Raw genomic sequence first — 27,394 nt, forward strand, 5'->3', positions numbered from 1 at the left:
CGCCCGCCCCGCCCCGCCCCGCCCCGCCCCACCGCCCGCCACCTCCGCGCGGGGCACGACGGGAGATGGAGTCCTCGGGGGGGGCGGCGGGAACCGCCGCACCCCCCCGAGGACTCCATCTCCCGTCGTGCCCCGCGCGTCAGCGCCACACCGCCCCCCCCTCAGCCCCGCCCCCGGTCTCACCGCCTCGCTCTGCCCCGCCGGGGTCCCGCCCCGCCCCGCCCGCGGGGTCCCGCCGGCTGCCCGTGCTGATTCACCGGGAGCGGCCGGCGGCGGGGGGGGGGGACGACACGCGGGGAGACGGGGCTGCCCACCCGGGGTGGGCCTCGCTCGGCCACATGCACCCATGTGGGACCCAAGGCCGCTGACTCGACCCCCGTGGAGCCCGTCACGACCCCGGGCCTACACACAACGCGGGCACGGGTGACACCGTGCCTGGAGTCCCTGACACACCGTGACGGTGCTGGGCCAGGCTGCGGTGACACAGCTTGGGATAAACAACTGACCCCCTCCTTTTTCCTCCCCTGTCCCCTTTCCCCATGCCACGGGACGGGGGGGGGGGGGGGGGTCTTCCCAGCCACCCCCACCGAGGATTGCAGCCCCACCGAAAAACGACGATGCTGGATAATTTATGAGCGGCCAGCTCGGGAGCGTGGTGCGCCCGCTCATCAATAACACATGAAATAAAAGCGCACGTCTGCTCGGGCCTAGCCGAGCTTCTGCTGCACATTAGGAGCTCCATCAGGAGCCGTAAGAGACCCCGTTTTCCTAAAAAGCTCACGGATAAAGTGATGCCGAGAGGATGCTGCAGCACTGAGGGGGAAGGGAAAGGGGTCTAACGAACAGAACCGCGCCGATCCCGACGGAAGCGCTTTATCCCTGTCAGAGGGAGCCAGGCGGTGCTGACGCACAGCTCCGCGTGGGCGAACGCCGTCCTCCCACTCGCACGCCCGGTGTGCCCCGGTGCACATGCCGCCGGTCCCCGGTCCTTCCCGGTGCCGCTGTCCCCGCGTGGATGCTCTGGGAGGTGTGAGGACGATCTCGGAGGACGCAACCGTCCCGCTTGCCGATCCGCGTGCCCTGCGGTTTTCTTCTGAAGGACCACAGAAAACCTTGGTGGCACCGGGACGTGCCGGTTTCTGCAGGGCGATACGGTGGCCGCAGCCTGCTGTGGCTGTTCAACGCCCGTGGCCATGGTCTTACCCACGTGGGTGGGGACAAATTGGTTTGGAAATGCCGACAGTGCTTTATGATGGCAAGCAACACCATTTGGGGGCGAGAGCTCCATCTTTATTGTGGTTTTAGCACTGCTTTAGGAATAACAAAGAATTGTATTGAATAGATTTGCTCAACACAAAATACTTCTTTGTTTACAGCTTCCAAGAGCAGAAGAAATTATGCCTTCTGATAAATAAAACTAGAAATACACCCAGATCCTCTCTATTTCCTCTATAAAATGAAACGCTGTCTCCTTGCTCGCATCCCCGGCCTCACACCCCGCGACGTACGTGGTTCTGGTGTGAGAACAGCCTTTGTGCCCGGCTTTTGTTTACCACTATGGCTATCCCAAGGAGAGCGCCCATAGACAAGGGCAGTTTATTCCTCTTTTCTGATAATGGCGCATTCATTCTTCTGAGGAGGCTCGCCATCATCTCTGGAGAGCTCAGCAGCGGGTTTTTGCTTTGTTTTCTGCATGATGCCAGCTTTGGGGAGACAATTTGAGTAAAAAAGTACAGAATGCAAGAGAATATTGAAGTAGGTCGTGGGTCCCAAACTGGTTTTTCAGCTATGGCTACCATTTCTTATCAATAGTCTGGAGGTGTCTAGAAATGCTGTAGGGCATCACCCAAGCCAAGCAGGACTATCAGATCTCTGGGTACGGGTCAGAGTGGAGCTGCCTGCTCATCCTGGACACCTTTTGAGTGATGCTGCTACATTTGGGTTGGATGTATGGTTCCTCTAACCTGGAAAAAATAATACTAGCCCTTGGATACAACTGGATTCTCACGGACAATATTGAACACAAGCCTGGACCCGAAGAAGCACTTATGTGCCTGGAAGCTCGTCTAGTTTCTCCAGATACATCATATGGCCTAATAAAAAATATTGCCTCTCCATACAAACCTTATGACACTTATCTAGTAATTTGCATAAATACAGCAGGTTCTCAGCTAGTCCAAATCACCGCAGCTCTGCCAATTTACGGTGACTGTGTTTTTGCCCCAGACCAAGCAAATACTGATTTATTCCTGTCAAAGCACCATAGCAATAAATACATTTCACAACAGAGATGATTTCCTTCCCCATCACAGGTCAGAACACAATATTCATAATGCTGTAAATTCTTCAGAATAGCGATCTGGACATAATATTTATCTGCAGTGTATCCAGCCCCTTTTTGGGCTCCGATGCATAGATCAGCACCCTTTGCATCACGTAATTCTTCTGTTTTACAGACCGGGCAGCGGTGGGATGAAGGTTAGGTGGTGAACGGCTAGAGTTAGAAGCTTCGGGCAGGCAGCCCAGGCAGCTGGAGGTGTCATCTGGCTGCCCATCACTAAATGCCCTTCTCCCACCTTTGCCTGGTACCTATAGACACCCCTCAGCAAGAGCCCAGACGGCTGCTGGGTTGGGAGATCACAAAGACCCAAAGGATGTGGGTCTGTTCTGCAGATGTCCCAGAAAAGCCTAATAACCCCAATTCCGCCTACAGTATTAAAAATATTCCAGCGCGTTCAGATGTGCCACTTTGTTAACTCCTGCGGCCTGGAAGATGAGTCCTTCTCTTCACATTTTCTCGCCTTCCCCGTTACGTCTTGTCAATGCCTTGTGACACCGCAAGGAAAGACAGTAAATTCTCTTTGACTTGGAGGTTTGCTTGGGTTAGCTGCTGACTGCTCCAAAAATGGATCCAAAAATCCTCACCCCTCTCTTGCTGTGGGAGAGTGCCGGGAGTCCCTCGGCATTTGCTTGCTTGGAGCGAGGCGGATGCCCGGCGAGGGGGATGCATGGTGCAGGTTCCCCAGCCTGTCCCCACGCCGAGGGCAAGGGTTGTCACTGTTGGTACGCAGGCATGCCGGCAACACCTTACATCAACAGCAAGCAGTGACCCAGTGCTTGGGGTCCTGCGTGTCTTCAGCCGGTGGGTGGCAAAGCCGGGCAGAGCGGGGGACACAGGGTGGCATTCCCCGGGGCTGGTGCGCGGAGCTGGGATGGGTGCCATCCCTGGGATGATGGGTGCCATCCCTGGGATGCTGCCCTGGCTCCTGCACAGCCCAGGGATTTCCAGTCCTGCTGCCTGGGCGGCTGCTGCTCAGGTTGCCCTGAGGAAGGTGCTGCCTGCCCAGGGGAGCAGTTTTCCAGCTTTTGCAGTTGAGCATGTGAAAAACAAACTGAGAAAACCTCTGGCTTTGGTGTCCCCATCCCCACAGGCTGCAGGACAGCAGTGCCCTGGTGTCCTCCCTGCCTGACCCCTTGCTGGGCAGATTGCCTGGCCCCAGCTTCCCAGCACCCCGACAGCCTGGCCCCTTTTCCACCTTGCTGCTCCAAGTCTGGCTGTGTGACACAGCAAGGGAAGCATCCCAGGAACAGGCCAAGGGCATCCCTTCTCCCCCCACACCCACCAGCAGCGCTCACCAGCCTGCCATGGTGCAGGCTTGGTCCCAGCCCAGCACCCCTCCACCCTGCCAGGCACAGAAGCTGGGGGGTCCCACCAGCCCCGAGGAAGGACCCCGCAACCAACACCGGAGTGAGCTCAGGGGTGCACCAACGCTCCCCAAAATGCCCCGGAGCCAGGACGCTGCCTCACCTGGGGCACGAGGTGATGGAGGGGCCGTGGCTGACGGCGCAGCCGGCGACGAGCCCACCAGACCGATGGTGCTTTGAAGGGGAACTTCCTTCCCCCCGTCTGCGGAGCCGCAGCACTTTGTACTCAGCCCTGGCCTTTCATCTCAGGCTTTCAAAGCACTTCCCAAGCCCAAATTAATTCTGCTGCAGCAGCTGCCCTCCTGCGCTGTTTAGCATCAGCCCTGCCATGAAGTGGGGCTGCCCGTACCCCTCGGGGTACACAGCCAGGCTTCCGGGGATGATTTTCCCTGGGACCACCTCAAACCACCGAGATGGGATGGGAGGGCAGCTCACCCTCCCCTTATCCCTAATACCCGAACAAGCACCGTGGCACTGACAACTGCAGCAATGCCCATGCCATGGCCGCCTCCACTTGGAATATCCGCCCCCCCCGCCTTTCTCCCAGCCCCAGGGAAGATGCTCCCACGCTGGACGTATGCCCGTGGGAAGCCAGGATGCCCTGGGGTGGCTGGGATGTCAGCCCTCACCCTGGGTGGTGGTGGGGAGCTGGGGGGACCTGGGGTACAGGACCCCACCAGGGAGCCAGCGGGAAGGTGGGCCGGGGCCAGGCAGGCACACCGCCTCCCCGCTGGGCTTTAATAATTAAGCAGGCGCGTCGGGCTCAGATGGCAGCTCTTATTTAAGGAGCCGATATAAATACCGCCCAGACGGCACTTATGGAGCACCTAAAAAAAGCCCTGGCTGTCTCAGTCCCTCCAGAAGCAGCTCCGAGCTCTGTGGGGCTGGTGGGCAGCATTGGGCAGGGTGGTCACCAGCCTCCTGCGGGGACGGAGCTGCCCCGGGCTTTAAGCATGAGAGGTGGCAGCATGTGGGGCCAAGCCTCCGGACACCGCCTGTGCCTCAGTTTCCCTCTGCAGCAGGGACCTGTCTCGACCCTTTGTCCTGTGCGGTGGCAGGGGTGTTGGGGAACCAGCACAGGGCTGGGTGCTTAGCCCCGTGCCCTGCGTTGGTGGCACTGAGTGGGAGCTGGGGGGGGTCTCTGCCAGCCCACCCCCCCACCCCTCCCGGTGCCAGGGGAAAGCCACCCCATGTTCCAGCAGCTGCCAAGTGCCTTTGTATGTTTGTGCTGGCAGTGAGTGGCCCCCCAGCCCTGCTGTGCCCCCCTGGTCACAGCTACCCGGGGACACCCCTCCAGCACTGGGGTCGGGGACATTCGTCCTCCAAGGAGAGCTCAGTCCTCCCTCCTCCCTGCCCAGGGTCCCTGGGACCCCCACCGAAGAGCTGCCCCATCCCTATTGCAGGGGAGGGGGCCAGGAGAGGTGCAAGAAGGGCCGGGAGCACCGAGACAGCCACGACCTGGGGCACGGTAGGACCCCCCCAGCCTGGGCATCACCCCCACATCAGCATCCTGGACCCCCAGGAGCAGGTGAGGAGCTGGAGCGTGCTGCGGGCAGGAGGGACGGGGCTGTCACATCGTCCCCATTGCAGGCGGGCGGCAGCGAGCCGCTTGCTGCAGTCCTGCTCACCGGCTCTGCAGCGTGACTCAGCACAGGCTCACCCAGCTCCCAGCCCCACCACCGCAGCCCCTTCCCCCAGCCCTGGGATGGGGGGGCACAGGCTCCCCACCTTGCCACTGCCCTCCCATGGCCCCCGTCACCCCCAAAGCCACCCCCCGGACCCCTGTTCCCACCCAGCCCCGTCCATCCCCACTCCAGGACCTCTGGCTGCTCCTCCAGCCCCAGCGCAGGCAGGGACACCCCCCCCCTCCCCGCTCCAGGACCAAGTCGGGGCTCCAAGCGATGGGGAACGGTGGGTGTCAGCCTGCCTGCACCCAAGCATCTCTGCCGTGCCCTCGGGCAGGGGACGGGCAGCGTGCTGGATCCGGCCCCGTGGGTCTCCCTGCCCAAAGCCCCAGCTCAGGGTTTGGGGAGCTGAGCACCGACTCCTGCTATGGCACCTCCCCAGGTGAAAGGATTTGGGGTTTTTTCCTGGGGGATGGGACTGAAAGAGATGCCAGGGGCACATGGGAAAGTCTCCAGATTTTTAAAGGGATTTTTGGACCCCCACTTTTGGGGTGTTTGGAGCCTGCCAGGATCAGCTTCTCGCAGCATTTCTGTGCACGTCCCCTCTGGCCGTGACCTGGAGGTTACTGGGAGGTGAGGAGGGTGGCCAGAGAAAGCAACTAGCACTGGGGGAGGAGGGCTGAGCACCCTGACTGTCCTCTCTAACTGTCCCCCCGACCCCAGGCACAAAAGCACTTGTGGGCCAGGACCCCACTCTCTGCTTGCACTGTGACCCAGGGACGGGTGTCCTTCTGCTGTGACAGCAGCACGTGGCATGTCCCCATCCCCAGCACGGGGGACAAGGGAGCTGTTTGGGCCGTGCAGCCGGGAGCACTGATCCTGCACCCTGATGGCTGCATCCAAAAAGACGCTAACCAGATTAAACCAAAGGCACAGCCGGAGGCAGAGTGCCCAGGCACAGCCGGACCCCCACTCCCACCCGGAGAGCCCCTCACCCGTGGGGTTCTCTGGTGGCATTGCCATGGGAAGCACGTTGCCAGCATTGCTGCCAGCTAATTGCTTTCCTGCCTCTCTAAATGCAAGCGATGGCAGCGAGGCGGCAGCGAGCTGGCTTTTGCCAGCGTTCGGCAGCCCACGTGGGGTGGCTCCTGCCAGAGGAACGAAATAAAATTAAAAGCAAAAAAAAAAAAAAAAAAAAGAAGGCAGAGAGGAGGAGATGATGGATGGGAGGATTTGCAACCGTGGCCGTTTACCCTGGCGGAGGGAACCCTTGAGCCTGCAGGCGCAAGGAGAGGCGCAGATCTGCCGGCGCCCACGGGCCACGGCCACGCAGCCCCCCGGCACGACACGGGCACGGCGTGGAGAGCAGTCGGCCTCGCGGTCCTCCCAGCCACCCCGCTCCCTTTGCCAGCGGACTAATTGCGCCAGTGACTTTGCAGTTCCCAAAATAGCTCCTGGCTCCGGCGAGGTGACGTCAGTGGGAGCCGCGGCGGCAGGCCTGGCAGGAGCGGGGAAGGAGGACGCTGCCCGGCGTGGGGTGCGCCGGACGGCTCCTGCACCCCACCGTGGTCCTGCTGGATGACCTTGGCACCCTGGGTCATGCTCCCAAGGGAACAAGACTTGCTGTGCCGCAGGGATGCTGCAGGGAGACCTGGTCCTCATCCATCCCGTCAGAGGAGGAGGTGGTCCGAGGCTGTCCTTGCCCTGCATCCCCACCATGTGGGTCCCCACATCCCCGAGACCCCCCACCGCAGGGGATGGGACGGGCTGCCCCGGCGGAGGTAAATCTGCCCCTTGGTGCCCCCCGTGGGGTAAGGTGTGCCCCCAGCCAGGGCAGCCGGGTCCTTGCAGCTCCCCGAGGTTGCCAAGGGGTGAGCCAGGGCCACCGTCCCAGGTGCCCCTGGGGAAACTGAGGCACACGGGGGGGATGCAGAGGCGACAGGGAGAGCGAGGGTGGGCACGACGAGCCGGGGAGCGGAGCGCAGCCCAAGGTCACCCAGGTGGTGCTGGGTACAGCAGAGCCAGGGATGCTCTCCGGGCCAGGGCTGCCTCCGGCAGTGACTCACCCCTGTGCCGGTGCCCAGCTCCTCCGGTTACAGGCACAGACAGGATTGCCTTAATGGGGCACGGCGGGTAGTGGGGCTGGCCTGGCCCAGGAAGGGCACCCCTGGGACCGGGCACCGACCCACGGGCCCCTCCAGCCATCCCGGCACTCTGCAGCCTCCCCCCACAAGCAGTGCATCCTCCATATCACGTCCCAGCCAGCAACACTGCTTGTACTGGTCTCATACTGGTCCCAGAATGGGACCCCCATCCCTCCCAGCACAGCTGGGGGGGCATTTAACCGTGAGTGCCCCCTTGCCTGCCCCAGTTCCCAGGGAGCAGAGCTCCCGAGCCCCATGCCAGCACTCGGCCGGAGGGCCGGCTTTTTATTCTGAAACATGGCGAAATAATTAAAGCCTCCTCCATTTCCCCTTGCTCATTTGTGCTCCTTCAGCCTGGATTAATGGGTCTCCTCTCCCCAGCACAGACTCATTCCTTATTCCTAATAGCCCATAAATCCCGGCCCCAAAATAACCCCAGCTTTTGCCTGGACCTGCTGAAATATTTATTCTCTCCCCCCTGCCGCCCCCCGCGCTGTCCGCTCTCCAGGGATGGGGAGATGAACTAATCAATGGCATCGACCGGTGCGGAGCCGCAGCTGCTCCGGGCACAGAGAAACAGCTGATGTCGGCAAGAGGAGAAGAGCCAGGCAGGCACCGTGGCTTCTCCCGGCTCCCACGCAGCCGCTGTGGCCTGGCTGTGGTCCCGTGGTGGGATGCTCTCGCACCACTGGCATCCTCCCCCACGCTGGTACCCTGCTCCAGGGCCAGAGCATCCCCCCGTGCTGGTACCCTGTTCCCACCCTGCCTGTCACTCCCTGCTCCCATAGAGATGATGCCCAGCTTGGGCATGGGGTGTCAGGGAGGGATCCCTGTGGATCCCAGTACATCCCAAGCTGGCTTCGGGAGAAAAGGCTGGAAGACAAGGGAGGAGGCTGCTGTCTCTCCTGGCTGGAAACCCTTTGCTTGCCGGATTGCAGGTCGTGGAAGGGAGAAGCCCAGGGAGAGCAGGACCTGCTCTTCCCAGCCTAAAGCAAATAGGAGCAGGGTGTGGGGTGACGCCAAAAACCAGCCCAGCTTGCCGGCTCCAGACACAGTCCCCAAGGAAAACAGGGAAAACCCAGCCAGCCTTTCTTATCATCCTCCCCGCCACACCCCACAAGGCAGCAGCCTCCAGAGCAGCTCCTGGCCACCAGCCCCCTTCCCACCTCCCACAGCCACGGTGGGGGGGGGAGCAAAGCTGGCAGAGCCCATGGTACCCTCTGACCCATCCCCAGCTGGTGTGGGCTGTGGGGGGGGCCTGGGGGCTGTCGGGGACAGCTCTGTCCCCCCCTTCTGCTCCCAGCAGGACCCAGGCATCGCCCAGCTGTCCCGGAGGCAGGAGGCGAGGTGGGAGGCAGTGGTGGCAGTGGGGGGGTGAGGAGGCAGCGGGGTGGGCAGCTGAGCATGCAGGACCTGGGAACACAGTATAAGGAGAGGTTTTCTTCACACGCCACATCCCTGCCCTCTCCCAGGGTCCCAGCAAGCCCATGTCCAACTGTGCCATCACGGCCTGCCTGGAAGATGCTTCCGTGCCTCAGTTTCCCTACTGGTGGAAATCTGGACTGGGAACAAAGTGCTGGGAAAGCCCTGTCCATGGGAAGTGGTGGAGAGGCAGCCAACATCAGCCTGATGCTGGCTACCGGACCATGGGGCCAGGGCCACCCGAGGGGACTTGCACCAGGCTGGGACATGTCCCCGATGTCCACGGAGGTCTGGTGGCTGCGACACGCTGTCTCAGAGCACACCGCTGCCCTGGCCACCACCACCGGCACTCGGGGTGCAGAAAAGCCTCGCCAAATCGGGGATCCCTCTCTCCCGGTCCCCAGCCCCACGGTCACAGCCTCTCTCTGCAGGCAGCAGCAGGCAGCAGTAGGGGCTGCAGCTCCCAGGACAGTTTCTCTTCCCATCTGCTCCTCCGTCGTTAGCAAGCAACACCGAATTTACTGTCGTCAGCACTGCAGAGCCCGTACAGGCACACAATGGCAACGCACCTGCTTCAGCAGCAACCCCGCAGCCCGCGGGGCTGCCAAATCCCACCGGGAACAAACCCAGAGCTGGATCCAATCTCGCCCCCCGAGCCTGGTGGGGGTCAGGGCTGTACGCCCCGGAGCTGGGGTGGGGAAGGGTCCAAGCTTGTCTCCCAGCTGGGTGGGAATCGAGGGCAGCTCGGGAGCCAGCAAAGGATTTGCACCAATTTTTGGCAGCGAGAGCTGAGCCCTTACCTCTGGGCTTGGGGCATCACCTGTTCCCCAGCCATTTGCTCCTGCCCGGGCTTCAACGGGGTGGCAGGGAAGCAAATGAGGTCTCAGCACACTTTTGAAGGGCTTTTATTTATTCACAAAACAAACCCAAACACGTATAAGAAAAAATGGGAAAAAAACCCCAACCCAGGAATATGCACAATCTATTATTAACAAAAGAATTGCACAAATAGAGCAGTGAGTGCGGTGGAGGGAGCAGCCGGGACCTGCTCCGCGCCGCTGCACGAGCCCTTCCTCACCCTCGCACCCCGTCCACGAAAACATGAAGATCATTTTGCTGGTGTCCCATTAGAAATCAGAAACAGCTGACGGCGAAGGCAGCTGGTGCTGCAGGCTGGGTCCTTCCACCTGAGCTGGGAGGGAAACAGCCTTCACCCCAAAGGCACAGCACCAGGGAGGGACTGGGCTCCTGGGTTCAGCACTGCCACCCTCCCCTCACGTTGGGCAGGGATTTGGGGTCTTCCCTATGGTTTTCCATCTGCTCCTGCCCTGCCTGCCATCTCCCTGTCTGCCCCAGACACCTCAGAGCATCACGGAGCTCCTGGGAAAGAGCAGTGAGAGCCGGCAGGGAGCTGGTCTGGACCACGCAGGATGGAGAAGGATGGGGAGGCTGCAGGGAGCCCGGTCCTTCCCCGCTCCCCAGGGGATTTTTGGGGCAGGGACTGGCTGAGCCGAAGCCCCCTGGGGAAGAGAAATATCGGCTGAGCTCTCCACAAACCCCGTGGTGTTTGCAGAAGAAACAGGAGGTGAAATGGGCACAAGGAAGAAATACTGGGCAACTGCAAAGCAGGACAGGGTTGCAGACAGTGTGAGATTTCTGCTGCATGGAAATTGGTGAGGACTTGGTATTTCTTCTGCCAAAATTTCTTTCTGAGAAGAAAAACCAGGTATTCGGATTGCTGGGGGGTTTGCAAAGCAAATTGCAGAACAGCAGCAACTCACTGCAGAGCCGCTGGAATATCCTGGTTTGATTTCAGCCCCCTTTTTACATTTTCTGAGTATAATCTAACATCATTTTCACAGCAGAAAATCCATTTTTCTCTCCTCATCTTTTAAATGGAATGGCTGAAACCAATCAGATTTCACACCAAAAATGGTCTTGTTTTTGCAAGGGGCAGTTTGGGGGTGGAAGCTTCAGCCAGTATTTTAGGAGCTGAGGAAAGCCCAGTCTTCAGCCAGCTCTTCCCATCCTCAGAGCCCAAACACCCACAGGGGGCAGAGAGTGAGCGTCCCCGACCAGCAGCCCCTCTCCGTGGGCATTGCCACCAGCTGCCTCCACCATCCGTCCTCCCCCGTACCTGCGTGAGGGTCCCGGCGGACGGTCACAGGATGCTGCAGACAGCACCGGCATCCTCGGAGTGGTCGCAGTTGTGGACGTCCCAGCGGATGTGGGAGCAGCGCAGCAGCGAGGGCTCGTGGCCCTTGCACTTGAGGTTATCGAGGAAGATGTAGCCGGTGCCCTGGCCGTAGCGTGCCTCCCCCCAGGCTGCCACGGCGTACCCGCAGCCCAGCTGCCTGCACACCACCTTGGCGTCCCGCAGGTCCCAGGCGTCGTCGCACACCGTCCCCCACTGGGAGAGGTAGAACATCTCCACGCGCCCCTCGCACCGGTGGCTGCCGTTCACCAGGCGCAGGGACCCTGCGGAAGGAATGGGGTGAGGCAGCCCCGGGAGCAGCCCCTGCCCATGCCCACCCCAACACCGCATCTCCCTGCCTGCACGGTTGGTTCCCCAGGGCTGATGGAGAAGGGGCCCTTCCCGGCCAGGTGGCCCCAGGGCAAGAAGAGCCCTGGTCTCTCCAAGGTTGGGCAGATGTTTGCTGCTGCCCACAGCTCCCCCGCTGCCTCTGCACAGGCAAGAGCATGAGGGGGTGACCACTTGCCACCATCAGAGCTGGGGCTGACCCCCAAAGCACCGCGGTGGATGTTCAGGTTGAAGGAACAGACAATAATCTCTGCTCCTGGCTCAGCTCCGTTGGTCCATGCCCTCCTCTCCCCACTGAGGTCCATCACCTGAGGTCCATCACCTAAGGTCCATCACCTCCTCTGCCTGGACCAGCCTTGGGGACACCAGGAGAGGCCATGGCTTAACAGTGCTACCAGCACAGCTTTTCCCCCTCCTGGGGGCTGCTCCAGGTCAGTGCTTCAGGCACTGCCAAAGCAGCTGGCCTCTGCCCGAGCCACCTCCATTTCCACCCTGTGCCAGTGCAGAGCATCCCCAGGGCTGGCACCGCATCCCCAGGCAATACCTCGATACCTACCATCCTTGGGATGAGTCGGGGCCGATGTGGTGGTTGTAGCGGTGGCTTCTTGGTAATGGTCTCCAGCATTGTCAGCACCTGGTGCAGTGGGGAACGGGTGGGAAAAGCGACTCGGGGGGTGCCTGTGCCCCCCAGGGCTGGGTCAGAGCCCCCCAGCAGTGGTGTGGGGTGGCCGGGGATGGATGCAGGGATGTGTGGGGTGGGATATGCAGCCACTGCACTTCCAGGAAAGTGCACAAACAGAGACCAGAGGTGGTACCCACGCTCTGGCCACCACCAGACACCACGGCACTCAACAGCCACCGCTTTCCCCCCGTGGGCAGGAGGAACCCCAGGGTCTGGGGGCTCACATCCACCTGCCACCCCATTTCGGGGACCTCATTTCCCGCAGCCAGCCTGAGCGTGGCCGAAATCCTCCCTACGCCCATTATCTCGTTGGATTTCCATGCCACCGAGCCAGGCTTCAGCGGAGACCTGGGGACCCCCGGGCGGTCTCATCCATCCCCCCCTCTCCCACCCGGCCGGCAAGGGAAGACCCTCGGGTGGAGGCCGGTGGCCACCGGGCTCGCTCCCGGTCTCACCTCGGCAAATGACCCCGGCATCCTCATGGTGGCCGCAGTTGTGTTGCCCCCAGCCCAGGTGGAAGCAGTCGGCCAGGCGAGCCTCGCCACCGCCGCAGCCCACGTTATCCAGCAGGACGGGCCCGCTGCCGTAGCCGAAGGAGCCGAGGACGGTGGCGGCGAGGGCAGCGCCGCAGCCCAGCTGCCGGCACACCACCTGGGCGTCGGGGAAGTCCCAGTCGTCGTCGCAGACGGTGCCCCAGGTGCCGCGGTGCCGTACCTCCACCCGCCCGCGGCAGCTCCCGTTCCCGTTTGCCAGCCGCACGCCGCCACCTGCGTGGGGGGCCCTGGCACAGGCACGCCGTCGGGGGGACCGGGGCTCCGCGGGGGGTCCGATGTCCCCTGTTGAGCCTCCGGGGTTATGGGGTGAGCCCCCAGGGAGCGAGGGGTGAGCCCTGGGGATGTGGGGTGAGACCCTGGGGACATGGGCTGATCCCCTGGGAACATAGGGTGAGTCCTGGGGATGTGGGGCAACTCCCAGGCAGCAAGGGCTGAGTACTGTGAGCACGGGGTAATCCCTGGAGATGTGGGGTGAACCCCCGGGGGCATGGGATGAACACCCTGGGAGCATGGAGTAAGCCCTAGGGATGTGGGGTGAGCCCTGGGGATGTGGGGTAACTCCTGGGGCACTGGGCATGTGGGGTAACCTCTGGGGATATGGAGGGAGCCCTGGGGACGTGGGGCGAGCCGTGAGGATGTGGGGTGAGCCCTGGGGATGTAACTCCCTGGGGTACTCTTGGGGACATAAGAGAGCCCTGGGCAGGTGGGGTACGTCCTGGGGGCATGGGGCAACTGCCTGGTGGTGTGGGGTAAACCCTGGGAGCATGGGGTGAACCGCGGGGTGCCGGAGATCCCCTGGGAATGTGAGGTGAGCCCTGGGAGAATGGGGTAAACCCAGGGGATGCGGAAGGTCCCCTGGGAGCATGGGGTAATTCCCAGGGCTGTAGGGTGAGCCCTGGGGATATGGGGTAACCCCCCAGGGACACGGAGCTCAGGGGGCCGTGCCGGACCCTGTGTAGGACTAGCAGCGGCCGCACACTTACTTTCCTGCTCGACGGTAAAGAGGGCGGTGGTGACCACCTCGGTGGCCTGGGAAGGCTGGTCCCTGCCGTCTGTCACTGCTGGGACAAGCGTGGGGACACGCGGGTGTTGGGGGGGGTCAGGCTCCAGCACCCACTGCCCTTCTCCAATCGGTGCCAGGGGCCTCTAGCACCTCGGCGGCCCCGTGGCAAGCTCCTGCCGTGGGCAATGTCACCCCCCGAGCCTCACCTACGTGCGGCAGGACCCCAGGGTGACCGTGCTGGGGTCACGGGAGGACACAGGAGGCACGGTCCCCTCCCAGCGAGCCCCCAGCCCCAGCTATGGCACAAGGGTGAGCTGGGTGGCTGCCGACCTCCTACCTGTGGCCGTGGCAGTGAGCGTCTCTTCGTAGTCCAGGGCCACCGAGGTGGCGAAGGACGTGATGGTGGATGTGTCCAGCCCTGCGGTGACACAGAGGGACAGAGGTGACATGGGGGGAGAAGCTGCAAAGCCGTGAACTTGCTGACTCCGGGAGGCAGACGCAGGGTGGTCTGGGTGCTCCGGGACGATGGGGATGGAGATGGATCATGTCCATCCGCACATCCCTGCTGCCCACGTGCTGGAGATGGTGCTTCTCCACCCCAACCCAAGCACCGAGGTCCCACCTGCAGTGCCATGGGGTGTCTTGCTTCACATACCTGGGAGGTTTATCAGGCAGGGTTCGTTAGCTCTAAAGCCTCGGTTTTCCCCTGCCCCGCTGAGCCAGGGCTGTGCGTGGGGGTGCCATCGGGTCTGTGCCCAGGCAAGGTGTCAGAGGGGACGGGGACGTTTAGGGAGGAAAGGACCAGCCTGAGAAAATTGTCCCTTTTCTCTCACATCAGCCCCTTTGTTTGTTAGTAGTGGGAAAGGGAAAGCACTGGCACTTACTGCTCCTGTCATTAGCCGTGATAATGAGGGAATTCAGGGGGATTATTAACATTATAAATGGTAATCAGTGGAGAATGGCAGAAATACATCATTTAGGGAGGGGAAGGGGAGGCAGGCTGGGCCTGGCATCATGCCTGGCCCCTGGCAGCCGCTCGCTTCTTCCGGACACGGGCAGCTTGTTTTCCAGCCGGCAGAGCAGGGAAACAGCAGGCCGACAGATGTGTTTCCCTTGCAAATTGCTGCTCAGGCCACGTCCCGGGCTCTCGGAGTGGTGTTGCAGCCTGCTCTGGCGCGCCAGGATGACGGCAGATAAGGAGAAAGGATGCTCCCGCGACACAGAGCCCGGGTCCCTGCCTGACCTTGGGCACATCAGCATCTCCCTGAGGCCATTTCTCCTCGGTGACCAGGATGTCCCTGGATTTTTCCCCCCCCAGGGGACAGCCCCGAAGGTGATGCTTTGCCCTGGTACCTGTGCAGATGACCCCAGCGTCCTCATGGTGGCCACAGTTATGGATGCCCCAGCCGAGGCTGTAGCAGGCGGAGAGGAAGGGCTCGCTGCCATCGCAGTTGACGTTGTCCAGGAGGATGCGCCCCGTGCCGTAGCCGAAATAGGCGTTGCTCTTGTAATCCAGGGCTTGGCCGCAGCCCACCTGCTTGCACACCACGCTGGCATCGCTCAGGCCCCAGTCGTCGTCACAGACGGTGCCCCAGTTCCCGCGGTAGAAGATCTCCACCCGGCCTTGGCAGGTGTCGGTCCCGCTCACCAGACGGATGCTGCCGTCACCTGGAGGGTGACAGCACGTGGTGAGAAGGGTGTTGCTTTCCCCGGGAGGTCACCGCACGCACCACGGCACAGCGATGCCACCGAGCCTGGATCTGGCAGTGCCCATGACGGCAAAGAAACTGGGCGAGAAACCGCGGGGGAAGGGGTGATGCTTTAGGGCAGCCCGGCTGATGGGAGCCTTGGTGAACCTCTGGGATAGGGTTTGGCCGTGGCTGGCACCACGACAGGGTGCCCGGGGGTCTGCCCCTCGGAGCCGGAGAGTCAGGGTGCTTCACGGAGGGGCAGCGGGCGACGGGTGGGGGACGCTGCTCTCTACCAGCCCTCAGCCAGGACGGGCCCCTGCAAGTGACAGCCGAGCAGCTTACTTTCCCCATCCTGTACCGAGGCTGTGAGGGTCCTGCTTGTCGGTCCTTCGCTGGCTTGCGTGGGCGAGAGCTCTGAAAAGGGAAGCAGAGAGGCGGCATCTGTTGCTGCCCACAGCCATCCGTCCAGAAGCCGGCTGTGAGCAGTGCCCCACGCGCTGCCCACCCCGCTGCTCCCCCGGCTCCGGCACCAGCGTGCACATACGCTGGCAAGCACGCACCACCGAAAGCAAGAGGGTTTGCACCAAAACACCCCCGATGGGGAAAGAAAGAGGGGTTTGCAGCTGCACTGCCCTGCCCAGAGCTATCTGCCTGGTTGTAGGTGCAGGAAGGTGGATGGAGCCAGCACCTCGGCTGCTGGCACGGTGGGAAGTTGTGCCCGGCAGCGTGGCATAGGGACCCGGACTAAATCATAGTGCTGTGCTAAGCTGTCAGGAGTCAGGCTCCCACCTATCATGGGATTTGGATTCAAAGTCATGGCAAGTGTAAAGAAAAAAACAGTAATATTTTGATTTTCCTGCTTGTTTTACCTCTATTTCTTTTGCTAACAATGGTGTTTCAAGCTACCACACTGCCTGTCTTGTCCCAGCTCCTTGGCTGGGCTGGTGAGATTACCTGGGGGTGGTGCGGGGAGCTGGATGGCAGTGGAGCTGAGCGGTCCAATAGCCAGCCGCACACATGCTCAAGGACTGCGGGAAGGATCCTGGGAAACCCAGCCCACCGACACGGCGAAGAGCTGGCCAGCTCCACGCTTTCCTCCGTAACCACAACCGACAGAAAGCTGGCTCTTGAAAGCTTCCACGTGGCACAGCTGGGAGCACCTTCCCTTAGGGGTCTGGTGCTTGGGTCAAACTCCTGCATCTCCTCTGAGGGCCACCCCAGAGCGTCTCCTGGTCTCCTTTGCCAACCAAGCTCCAAACACCTAAGGGCTCAAGCCACTCTTCTGCCCTCAGACCCATCTTCCCCACCTCCTTCTTCAGTCCTTTCACCTCTCCTCTCCAGCAGCGCCTTGATTCAGGCTTCCTGCTCAATCCACGACCTCCTTTCTCTGGCTGCTGCTGGTCCCGACCCACCAGCCAACCCAGCATCCCTCCTTTTCCAAGCCCCGCTTCTGCAGGACGCAGAGATTCACCAAGCAGTTGCAGCAGTGGCCGAGCTCTGGGCCTGCACAGCCTCACGTTTACCGGTCGTTGATGCATGGCTGATAAGCAAACCCTACATAGCTATGCAGGAGGAATGTGTAGGGTATATAGGGGTTGGCATGGAGCTGTTCCACTTTCACTTGCCAAGTTCAAATGCTTTCCACTGCTTTTCTCACTTTTAGGAACATTTCCTACTGACAAGCTCAGCAATTTAAAGAAGACAAGTCAAAAGGGGAAAGAGCAGTTGGGCAGCGGCTGACTCAGAAGCAGGAGCGTGGGTGGGCATGTGCTCTTTCCCCAGGGATCATGCTGGAGAGGTTGCAAAGTCCCTGAGCTGGGAGTGACGGGGAACGCAAAACGGGCTGGTCACCCTACGGAGCACCAGCGTGCTGAGCTGGGAGATGACCTGGATTGAAGAAGGGGGAGGAGGAAGGCTGCAAAGGAGGTTTGGCTGACCCAGGCTCAGAGGAACGGGCTCTGAGATACGACTCTTGAGCTCCCCCAAGGCATCTGCAGACACCAGGGTCTGCAGCACCGCAGGCATCCCCCTGTTCTCCTTGCCCCCAAGGAACCGAGCCTCATTACCGTTGCATACGACAGCCACGTCCTCATAGTGGTAGCAGTTGTGGATGCCCCAGCCGTGGCTCCAGCACTCGCTCAAGGCTGCCTCCTGGCCCTTGCAGTCCACGTTGTCCAGGAAGATGGGTCCGCTCCCTTGGCCGAAGGTCATGGCGGCCGGGAGGGTGACAGCGTGACCGCAGCCCAGCTGGCGACACACCACGTTGGCATCCACAATGTCCCAGTCGTCATCGCAGACCGTCCCCCAGGAGCCGTTGTAGAGGATCTCCACTCGCCCCTGGCACCGGCTGGGCCCATTGGCGAGCCGTATCTCTGGAAGGACGGGCAGAGAGAGGTTCCTCAGAAAGCAATGAGCCTGCCCCGGGACCAGGAGGTGGCAAACACTTGGTGGGTGTCACAGGGAGGGCGGGAGCCCTCTCTGCACCAAATCTGTGCTCCTTAAAGGGAATGGTGACCCTTTGCTGTAGCACAAGGCAGCTCTTGGCTTGCTGCTGTCCACCTGATGGTGGGGCATGGGCTTCTCTTCATCTGCTGGAAGCAGTGGACATGGAGACTCAACATATCTCAATCCATAAATGAGATGCACCATCACCCCATCATCTTGCCTACTAATGGCCTGGGCAATAACCAAATGGGAGAGGAGCGAAGCAGACACATGACATCACGTAATGCCATATGACTTGGGTGACAAGTGATGAGATGCAATTAGCAAATTCTTATTAGCCTCAATGAATGCATCCGGAGCTGGTCCCACATGGGAGTTAGTGGGATGGAGATGATCTTTCAAGCTGCTGGTGATGGGGAGCAGGCATGTAAGCGGCCCAAGCCTGCTACGTCAAGGGAATTATTTGCTCAGCATGACGAATGGCACAGGGACAGGCACTCAGCAGGAGGCGGCAAAATTCCTCTCTCGGGATAATAAGCAGAATAGGGATAATAAAGAATCTGTATTTCCTTTCTGTAAAAGAAGTTTAGCTTTTTGTTGCTGCTTTTTGTTGCTACTTTTTGTTCAAAACCAATATGCTTCCTTTTTGAAATTCTCCGAATGCCATTTTTAACAAAAAAATGCATTTTTCAACAAAACTTCTAGAGAAAAGCAACTTTAAGAGAAGAATCTCACCTGGGAATGGCGACAGAGCGGGCTCGGAGGCGGTGCCTGCAAGGGAGAAGAAAAGGGATCAGATCTCCGCAGCATCCTTGCAGTGAGCAGAGGAGGGATGCAGCTCAGAGGATGACAACAGCAGGGATGCGGGTAGGCATGGCTGGGAACAGCAAGACCCAGCACCCCCCCAGACCTTTCCTTTTTCTGCAGAGACCTGAGGTTTGTGGGGGAAAAAATAAACACCCTAGCCCAGGGCATCATTTCATCTGCTTTGCAGGTGGGGAAACTGAGGCAGCAGCATGGTTCACCCGGGTTCATGCAGCTCCCTGAGATGAAGCATGGCCGAGGGGTGCCAAGGGCTGCCATTACCAGCTCCCTGAGAGCGAGCAGCTCCCTGGCTGTTCCTTCCCCCTCTCCTTCCTTCCTTCCTTCCCCTCATCTCGGGCCAGCAGCTCCTCTGTCGGAGCCGGTGGCTGGCAGCAGCGGCCCCAGGTGGGTCGTGCCTTGGGCCGGGTCTCGGGGACCTTCGTGTCTCCCCGGCTCCATCGCTGACTTGCTGTGGATCCTGCGTAGCTCCTGCATCCTCCTGGCCCGTGCCCCACCTCCCCATGGAAAACTTGGGGGGTGAGATGGGAATGAGGAAAACCAATTCTGCCTGACATGGGAAACCTGTTTGAGATCTGATGGAAAACACTGCACTGGGCATCCCTCTATGCATTTTAAATGATTTTTTCTTTTTTTTTTCCCAACAAAGTCTACTGTTTGCAAGCTCTATATTGATATGCATGTCCCAACACACCTGTTGATGGGGGGCAGCCACCTTACGGGATGGAAACAGTCAGCGCTGGAGAACCGCAGGCAGCCACCGCTGCATGCCGCCGGGCAGGATGATGCTTCTGGCGTGGGCAGAGCAGCGTGCTGCCTGCTGCGGTGCCCGGGGTGAACCCTGCTCTGCAGCCCACGCACAGGGCCGCGGCCCATAGAACACCAGTGTGTCCAGCTGCACCAGACTGGTGTGGGGGGACACAGGCATGGGCGCCTGTGCCCTCACCTGCCACCCTTTGGGGTGTGTGGCATCTTGCACCAGGCACTGGTGGCACCATCAAGGAGAAGAGGTGCATTGAAAACTGGGAGGGAGCGGAGAGGAGCACGGAGAACAACCACGGCTCCTTAGCTGGAAACCCAGCCCTCCCAGTAATCGGAGCCCGGGCAATGCTGCCAAGGGCTTATCAAGAGTTTGCTGCAGAAATGTCCTCCCACAGCCGGGAAGGAGCTTGGTGGAGAAGAGCGAGCAAGAGCAGGGAGAGGATGGACTCCTCCCTTGTTTTCTCGATTAAACAAAACTGCTTTTGTGTAGCGGTGGGGGTAAATCCAGGGGAAGCTGCTGGTCTCCTGCAGCGTGAGGCAGAGACAGGGCTGGGGCTGGTGTAATCCAGAGGTGTCGGAAAGTCAGGATAGGGTCTCTCGATCCCAGCCAGCTGAGGAAGGGCAGCTCCAGGTTCTGCAATATGCAGACAGACCCCCGGTGATTTCTGCCTTGGGGCTCGGCTGCCTGACCACACGAGAAACAGTGCTGCTGTGGGGCTTTAATTCCCGTTTAATTCTCAGTCCTCTCTGACCAGCGTGGACAAGCAGCATCTGGAGGGAGCTGAACACTTGCAGGATGCATCCACATCCCAGTCAGCTGGGTTTAAATAGGGGCTCTGAAAGCACCCTGCCAGCAGCCCCACACCTGGGGGTATGGATGCTCAGGGGGGGGGCATGGGCAAGAGCCAAAGGTCCCCCCGGCAACCCGCTCCCCCTGCCAGGCTGCACCCCTCTCCCACAGTTTGGGTGTTCTTTGGGCACAAAACCCCTCTCAGCCCCAATTCTGAGTGATGTGGGTCCCCCCTGGGATGCTGCCAGCATGGGGCACTGAGGTCTCCAGCTTGTCCAGGGGATCACGGCAACCTGATCATGATGCCCTGGGGGATGGTGAACGGGGACGGGTGGCTGGACCTCGTGGATGTCCCCGTCACTGCACCTGCGGGTGCCCCAGGAGTTTGCAAGCCCTCAGCAGATGCTTGAGGCCATCTCGCAGCGAGGACAGCACAGATCTCGGGCATCCAGGGCACCTCAGGCTTGAGTCTCCAGCTGCACAGCCCTCTACTGCGGGTAACACCTTCTAAGCAACTAAAATCCTTCCACATTAATTACAGCAGCCAAGGGCTGATCAATGCCCATGGTGGCTCCATGGCTTCTTTTCCTACCCCTGGCTTGGACCAGCCTTGTCCTGCTTCATGCTCAGCCTACAAGCAATGACGTGAAGGTCAGTTCCTGCCACTCCGGAGGTGGATGTCACTGCCGTGAGAAGCAGCATGAGCCTGGAGGGGACGGTCAAGCAGATGAACCCACCTCCCTTTTGCCTTGCTAGGACTTGGCCTCGGAGACAGTTAAGTCAGCTCCAAAACCAGGCTGCCAAAGAAAGACCTAGAAGCCCCAAGAGAAATAAGAGTAAGGCTGTAACTATGACTTAGCACCCAGGAGCAGGGGCTAGGACCGAGATGCCATCCATAGCTGGGATGAACAACGGCAGCTGGGAGACCTCCAGCCGTGGTTGGGTGCTGCTGCCCTCTCCAGCCACCCCAGCTGGACCCAGGCAGGTTGGAAAGCAATGCTGCGATACCAGCAAGAACTGGGGATTAAACAGGGGAGACCAAGGGAGCAGAGAGGCTGGCTGTCAGAGGAGAGGACGGGGAAGGACACGGCAGCCCCGTGGGCTGGATAACAGAAGAGAGGTAATTCACATCACCTCTGCACCAAACATGTGGAGATGCGAGGCTTTTTAGGAAGAGCATTTGATCCTGGTTTGTATTGATTTTTAACACCTAGTCTGCTCCAGTGCCGAAAAAGCAGTGGATAAAAAGGACATTGTTAAATATTCAATATTCATCTCCCTTTAAGTCAAAATCAAAGCTCTGAAATATTCATTTGAGAGCATCCTCCAGCAAAGTCAAGAGAGACCTGAAAAAATATGCCTGGTATATCTACATTAATGAGGAACGAGAAGAAACCAGTATTTTCTGAGAAGAGATAGAGCCCTCCACGTTCCTCTGATCCAGCTTCACAAAGCCAAAAGAAAAGAGGAAACTAGCTCAAGTAAACACCATCCCTTTCAGGGCACAGTGCTAAATAAAACCACCAAATGGGAGGACAAATTGCCCTTCATTAGCGACTTAGCCGTGCCCATTGCTGAAGAGAACCGGGAGAGCTCGGCAGTGCAGGGGGCAGTGGCAGAGCCACCGGGTCCCCCAGGGTCCCCACACCCCGACTGTGGGCGCCGGCACTGCCACCAGCAGCTTGGGGGGGACGGGAATCTCCAGCTGATGGGGTGGGAACTATAGAACCCGATTTAATCCAATTACGGTGTGTGACTACACCTTAATTGCCTGCTTTCTGGCTGGCTTTGTCTTGGCAGGGCTTTGTTGAGGCAGGAAGGTGTTACCAACCGCCTGGCTGTAATTACACTGATAAAGTCACACCAGGATAATTATGCTGCCGCAGCGATCGTGCGGACCCTCATTCGAGAGCAGGAATGGCTTTTTCCAATTCAATTTAAATGCTTCCCAGCCTGGCTGGACTGTGCCTGCCAGGAGTAACTCGGGACCGGTGTCCTCAGGGGACGGGTGCTCATCCCACCCATTGCCTCAGCAGGATTGGTGCCCCAGCTCCCAGCCCATGGCCATCAGCATCCTCCCAGCCATGCTGCCTGCCCTGGGGCTCAGACCTGTGCCATCCCCAGTGCTGGCAGCTGCCTGCTCCGGCCGCCTGCCAGCCCTGAATGCTGAACTTGCCATCACGCATAGGTCATGGCGGGAGATAAGAGCTGAACTTGCTCCCTCCATCCCCATGCACGCTCTATGCCGTTGGGGACATCGTGATATTCCTGCTCGTGGCTCTCCATGAAGAAAAATCTCCTGCCCACAAATCTGAGGCCAGGAGGGAGATTGTGGGTGCCTAAAATTACCCCCTCCCGCCACACCACATGGGAGCTCACCGGTGGGGCCGAGGAGGAGGAAGAGCGCGGCTGGCATCAGGGAGAGAGGCAGCACCCTGATGTCTGGCCTCCCTGTGCCGTGCCAGCTGGCCGGACAGGGACCGAGTCTCATTGCTGCACCGCAGTCCTCCCGCAGACGGGTGTCCAGAGGAGGTTGTCCCTGAAACATGCAGACAGCAGGGTTAGTGGTGATGGCCAGGAGAGCCTTTGTCCCACCAAGGGCCATGCAGGACCTGCAAACAAGTCCCTCCTTGGCACTTGCTGGAGCAGTGACCAGAAATCACATGAAAAATAATTCAGGCTGGATTTATGGAGAACAAGAGATATTTTTTTGAGTGGCCAGATGAAGCTGCAGGGCCATATTCCACCCATGAGACAAAACTGGAAGCAGCGAAAGCCTCAGGGCCGGGCTGCTGTACAGGCAGAAGGATGGACCTCAGACCCACCAGGACACCTGAATGCTCAGCCTCAGAGCTCTCTTCCAGGGTCTTCAGCGCCCAAGACATTCAAGGAACCATCCTGTTTGCATCCACGTGGAGCTAGTCCTTCTGTTAGTTCTACATGAGGTTACAAGCAAACCCCATAGCACATATATACCATATACCCCATACCACACGTGGGTAAACTGAGTCACACATTAAATCCAGGCAGAATTGGGAAGGAGCTCTCCATCCACACAAGCCTGAAAAACACTTCCTAGATCATGGAGTGGACCTAGTACTCCACCAAGTCATGTCACACAACCCCCTTTGGAAAGGGACAGTGCTTCACTTCACCCCCAGCCAGGCTGCTCGCCCCATGTCCCCCACTGCAAGGCTGCTTCAGCTCTGCCGGTGACAAACACTCAGCTAAAGCCCAGCCGGGACACAACCGCGGCCAACCCTTTGCTTTGCCTTGGCTCCTCTCCCTCTGGTGCTCTCCTCCAGTGGGCTCCTTGGAGACCATGCCCACATCCTCCTGTGCGAAGAGGGGATCTGCTCCGCGGGTGACACAGCCTCCCCACTCCCAGGGACCCTTCCCGGTGCCCAGCCTATACTGGGGTTCCCATGGCGTCCCACCAGGCAGGACGTGGTCGTATACGGCACTTGAGCTACCAGAAAGTTGAGGTCCAGTGCCTTGCACCCATCTTTCTTCACCACCCCATGATGAATTAATGCACCCAAGGGCTCTCCTGGGCAGCTCAAATCCCTGGTCACCCATGTCCCCCAAGACCTGCACGCTAACCACCCAACATGAGACCTCCCTGCCTCGGCTGGAATGTTCCCCAGGGTTTTATCCGGAGGTCCCTGTTGTCTCTGCTCTTTGTCATCCCATGGGAAAAAGCAGGGAAAGGCATTTCTGTGGGAAGACAGAAATTTTGGGGGTCTGATAGGACAACATCATTCACCTGGGGGATGGAGACGCAAACTCCGTGGGGACAAGATGGAAAGCAAACAGGGGAATGTCAGGCAGAAAACAAGGAAGAGATTAAATATCGTAAGATGCCATTTCCCCTTCATTTGCTGCTCCCTTCAGAAATTACTGCCCAAGTGGTGGATTTCTAGCTCTGTTTCACTCGTACCCTGTTGGGGAGTGGGATGGGGCCTGATCCTGCTCTCCCTTCCACCTCTGGGAACCCAGACCAACGTCCCAGCAGTCGGCCTGACAGCAGCACTGGGACAGCAGCCTGTGCTGGTGGAGGAGTGCCATCGTGAGGATGCTTTCACACGCTGGCTCTAAAGGCAGGCTGTAAGTCTCAGCTAAGTGGAGCCCTAAAATTAGTCCCTCCAGCCTACACAAATCACAGCTCCTGAAGGGATGGGCACCAACTGTTGCTGCTTGAGGCATCTACTGATGGTCAGAAACTTGGGAATGGACGTTGAAATCCACCGCATCGGTGACCAAACACCCTCCCTGTGGAAAGCCCTCATCCAGCCTTTCGCTGCTCCTGGTGTTCTGATGCAGAGGCACGGGGTGGGAAGAGCTCCCAGGTGGGACCATGTGCCGGTGCCGTGTCCACCTAGCCAAGGTCCCTCAAGACCACAGGTTGGGTGGGCTCCCAAGCCTTCAGACCAAGCCTTTGACTTTGTTGCCTGCACCAGCGAGAGATGACGGTAGACCAAGGCTTTTTTGTGTGCATCAGTGAGAGATGCTGGTAGCACAGCGCTGGAGGTGCAGGATGGAGCCACCGTGGATGGGATACGGCCCCGTTACACCTCCCTGCTCTCCCCACTCAGCTCCTGCTGACCAAGCTTCGGGAGGAGACCCGCCAGCAGACAGACGGCTCAGTGATGGGGGATGAAAATCAATCTACTCTCTAAGGAGGTGTTTTTCAATACTCCATTCATCTCTCCTGCAGCACCGAATAATGTCGCCTTTTGTCCCGCCAGCCCTCCCCATTCTCCGGTGGGGCAGGGCTGACAGATGGCCCCTCTGCCGCCCTGCTCCGGCCAAACCCCTGCATCATGTCCTGCTCTCAGGGACATTGTCATCGCGGGCCACTTTTGTGCTGGAGCCAGCACGTTCCTGCTCCCTGGCAGGGCGGCAGTGGGCATTAACCACTGCAATGCTGTGCCACGGCCAACGCCAAAAAGGTAAAACCCAACTTTCCTTCTCTGGCTGTGCTTTTCCACCTGCTTCTCCATCCTCACTCCAACGCTTGGGGTTCGGCTGCAAACTGAACCCCCTTTCCTTGCACCCAGGGGTGTTGGGGCCCTTTAAGAATGCCTATCGATTAAAAACTGCTTTTAAGCCATAATAAGCCATTGTGGCACTGTAGCAAAGCACAGCATCCCTTTTTAAAGGGTTGCTGAATGTAGGTTTCCAAAAGTGCCTTCAAACTAAGGTCTTTCAAGCTGTTAGGTGTCTTGTAAAACAAGCCCCAGCCATGCATCCAGTGGAAGAAGCAGCGTACATCGTATCAGCAGCCCCCATCCCGTACGAGCGCTGACCACCGTGTCTGATATGCAAAACTTACAGGGTAGGAGCAGGGCTCTAACGCGGGGCACAGAAAGTCCTTGCTTCCACCCCAAATAACACACACCACAGCAGACACACTGTGCCCAACCAGCTCTTTAGCCTCGATGAAAACTCCCTCCTCCTGCCTGGACACAAGACCCCATGGGTCCTTTGGTCCCCTTTGGTCGCCCTTGGCCACGGCTGGACCGACCCCCCTGCTCTCTAGCTGTCACTTCTTCCACTTTTCAACTATTCAAGCAACTTCATGAGAAATTACAGACTTTCAACCGCCACCCGCCCCCGGCAGATCATTATTTGTAATTACTATGCTGACCTAAAAAAAAGCATCATAAATCCACATACCTGTTTGGTATTTTCTTTCCAGTATAAAGATGGGTATATTGAATCCCAGAGACAACTATTCTCTTTTGAAGTAAAAAGCTGACTAGTTAAAAAAATTAAAAAATAATTATTGAAATGAATATTCCCAGTAAAGAGGTGATGGGGATAAAGCAGGATTTTTCTTCTTTAGGTGAGATCTTGTTTAGTAAATTTAAAAAAAGAAAAGAAAGTCGAGGAAAAAGGATCTCATCCATCAACTGAACAGCTCCAGCCCGTCATCTCTTTGCACCTTTGGCGCCGGGAGGTGGCTGCTGTCAGCTGGGTCACAGCTCTAGCGCAGGACGGCAGCCCTGCATCCCATCCTGGGGCAGATCATCCTGAAAGCAAAGGAGAAAGAGAGAGAGGAGGAGGGCGAAGAAGAAGAGGAAGAAGAAGGAGAGAGGGAGGAAGAGAGGGAAGACCTCTAAGGAGACATGGCGAAGAGGGAATGGCTCGGGTTTCAGGAAGGCAGGCAGGGACGCATCCTTAAATTGGGTGCTGGCAGAGTCTGGGCTACGCCTCGGGGAAGGGAGAAGCTATTTCAGAGGATTTGGGCTTTTCAGCTCCTTCCCACCTCCCTCCTCGGCTTTCAGAATGCCCGGCTGGAGAAGAAGCCAGCAATAACCATCTGGCTGGAAATATTTCTGTCGATGCCTGAGCCAGCACCAGGACACAGCGGGAGGGGACGGTCCCAAGCCTCCTGCCCTGCCCAGGGGATTTGGGGACTGCTTTCTTGGGGCCCCACTTCTCCTGAAAACCATGGTCCTCCCTCCCTATTCCTGCACAAGAAATTGCCTTCAGAGGTCCTTTTTTTCAGGATTTTTCCTGCCCAGCCATCCAAGGCAGCTCTGCTGAGGACATTAGAGAGACCTGCCACGCCCTTGCAATCTCAGCCCACGGTGAGGGATGCCCATAACCCAGGGCTGGAAACCTTTCCCATTCACCTCCATCACCTCCTGTGCTACACATTCCTGTTGTCTCCTTCAGCTCCTGACCAGGGCATCCCTTTTTATTTTAAAAGGAAGTGTGTGTTTAATCATTTTTAACCATCATTGCAAGTAAAAGCCTGACAAAGCGAGACTCTTGATTCTCAGCAGCCTTGAAGGTGATGGAAAAAGGACTCCCAAACATACTGGGTTTCCCAGTCTTGTGAATTCTTAAGCTCCCCAGCAATTTTAGGAGTCTGGTGTGCTTTTGGCTTTGAACAAGTCGATCTTACGATCAACAGGATTCCTGCCCTCGCTTTCACAGGAGGCAGCAGTTGCCTCGTTGCTCTTGCTGCTGGATTGCTCATTTGCTCCTACACAAAGCCCAGACCCTTAAATGCCCTTAAAAGCCTGGGCTTCATGTTTTAACTCAGTACAAAGCAGGCTCTGGTTACAACTGTCGCTAACTGCACGGTTACCCACCTGCCATTACTTTCTTGTAGGGATTCAGTAATTAGCAATTAGGCATTTACTTTTTATTTCCCAATAGCAGCAAAGTTCTAATTAGCCAGCTCACAACTGCA

General features: G+C 58.8%; 1 protein-coding gene across 3 annotated transcripts; it reads right to left on the reverse strand.

The window, feature by feature from the left end:
• Positions 1–9,794: 9,794 nt before the first annotated feature.
• SSC4D (scavenger receptor cysteine rich family member with 4 domains) lies at positions 9,795–26,452 on the reverse strand. 3 transcript variants are annotated; one of them, XM_052803826.1, is made up of 12 exons: positions 25,867–26,452; positions 22,567–22,726; positions 18,549–18,584; positions 17,435–17,740; positions 15,711–15,782; positions 15,031–15,345; positions 14,015–14,095; positions 13,658–13,735; positions 12,576–12,887; positions 11,995–12,072; positions 11,034–11,374; positions 9,795–10,088 (listed from the first exon to the last, which is right to left on the reverse strand). In XM_052803826.1, the coding sequence occupies exons 2-11, from the start codon at positions 22,676–22,678 to the stop codon at positions 11,058–11,060; spliced, it is 1,707 nt and encodes a 568-aa protein (XP_052659786.1). In that variant the 5' UTR covers positions 22,679–22,726; positions 25,867–26,452; the 3' UTR covers positions 9,795–10,088; positions 11,034–11,057. The 3 variants fall into 3 exon arrangements, with proteins under 3 accessions (XP_052659786.1, XP_052659783.1, XP_052659785.1); XM_052803823.1 differs by lacking the exons at positions 22,567–22,726; positions 25,867–26,452 and having other exon boundaries at positions 9,795–10,083; positions 18,549–18,691; XM_052803825.1 differs by lacking the exons at positions 22,567–22,726; positions 25,867–26,452 and having other exon boundaries at positions 13,658–13,732; positions 18,549–18,690.
• Between the last annotated feature and the right edge of the window lie 942 nt (positions 26,453–27,394).

Source organism: Harpia harpyja, chromosome 12 (genome assembly GCF_026419915.1).
Source record: "Harpia harpyja isolate bHarHar1 chromosome 12, bHarHar1 primary haplotype, whole genome shotgun sequence".
NCBI lineage: Eukaryota > Metazoa > Chordata > Aves > Accipitriformes > Accipitridae > Harpia > Harpia harpyja.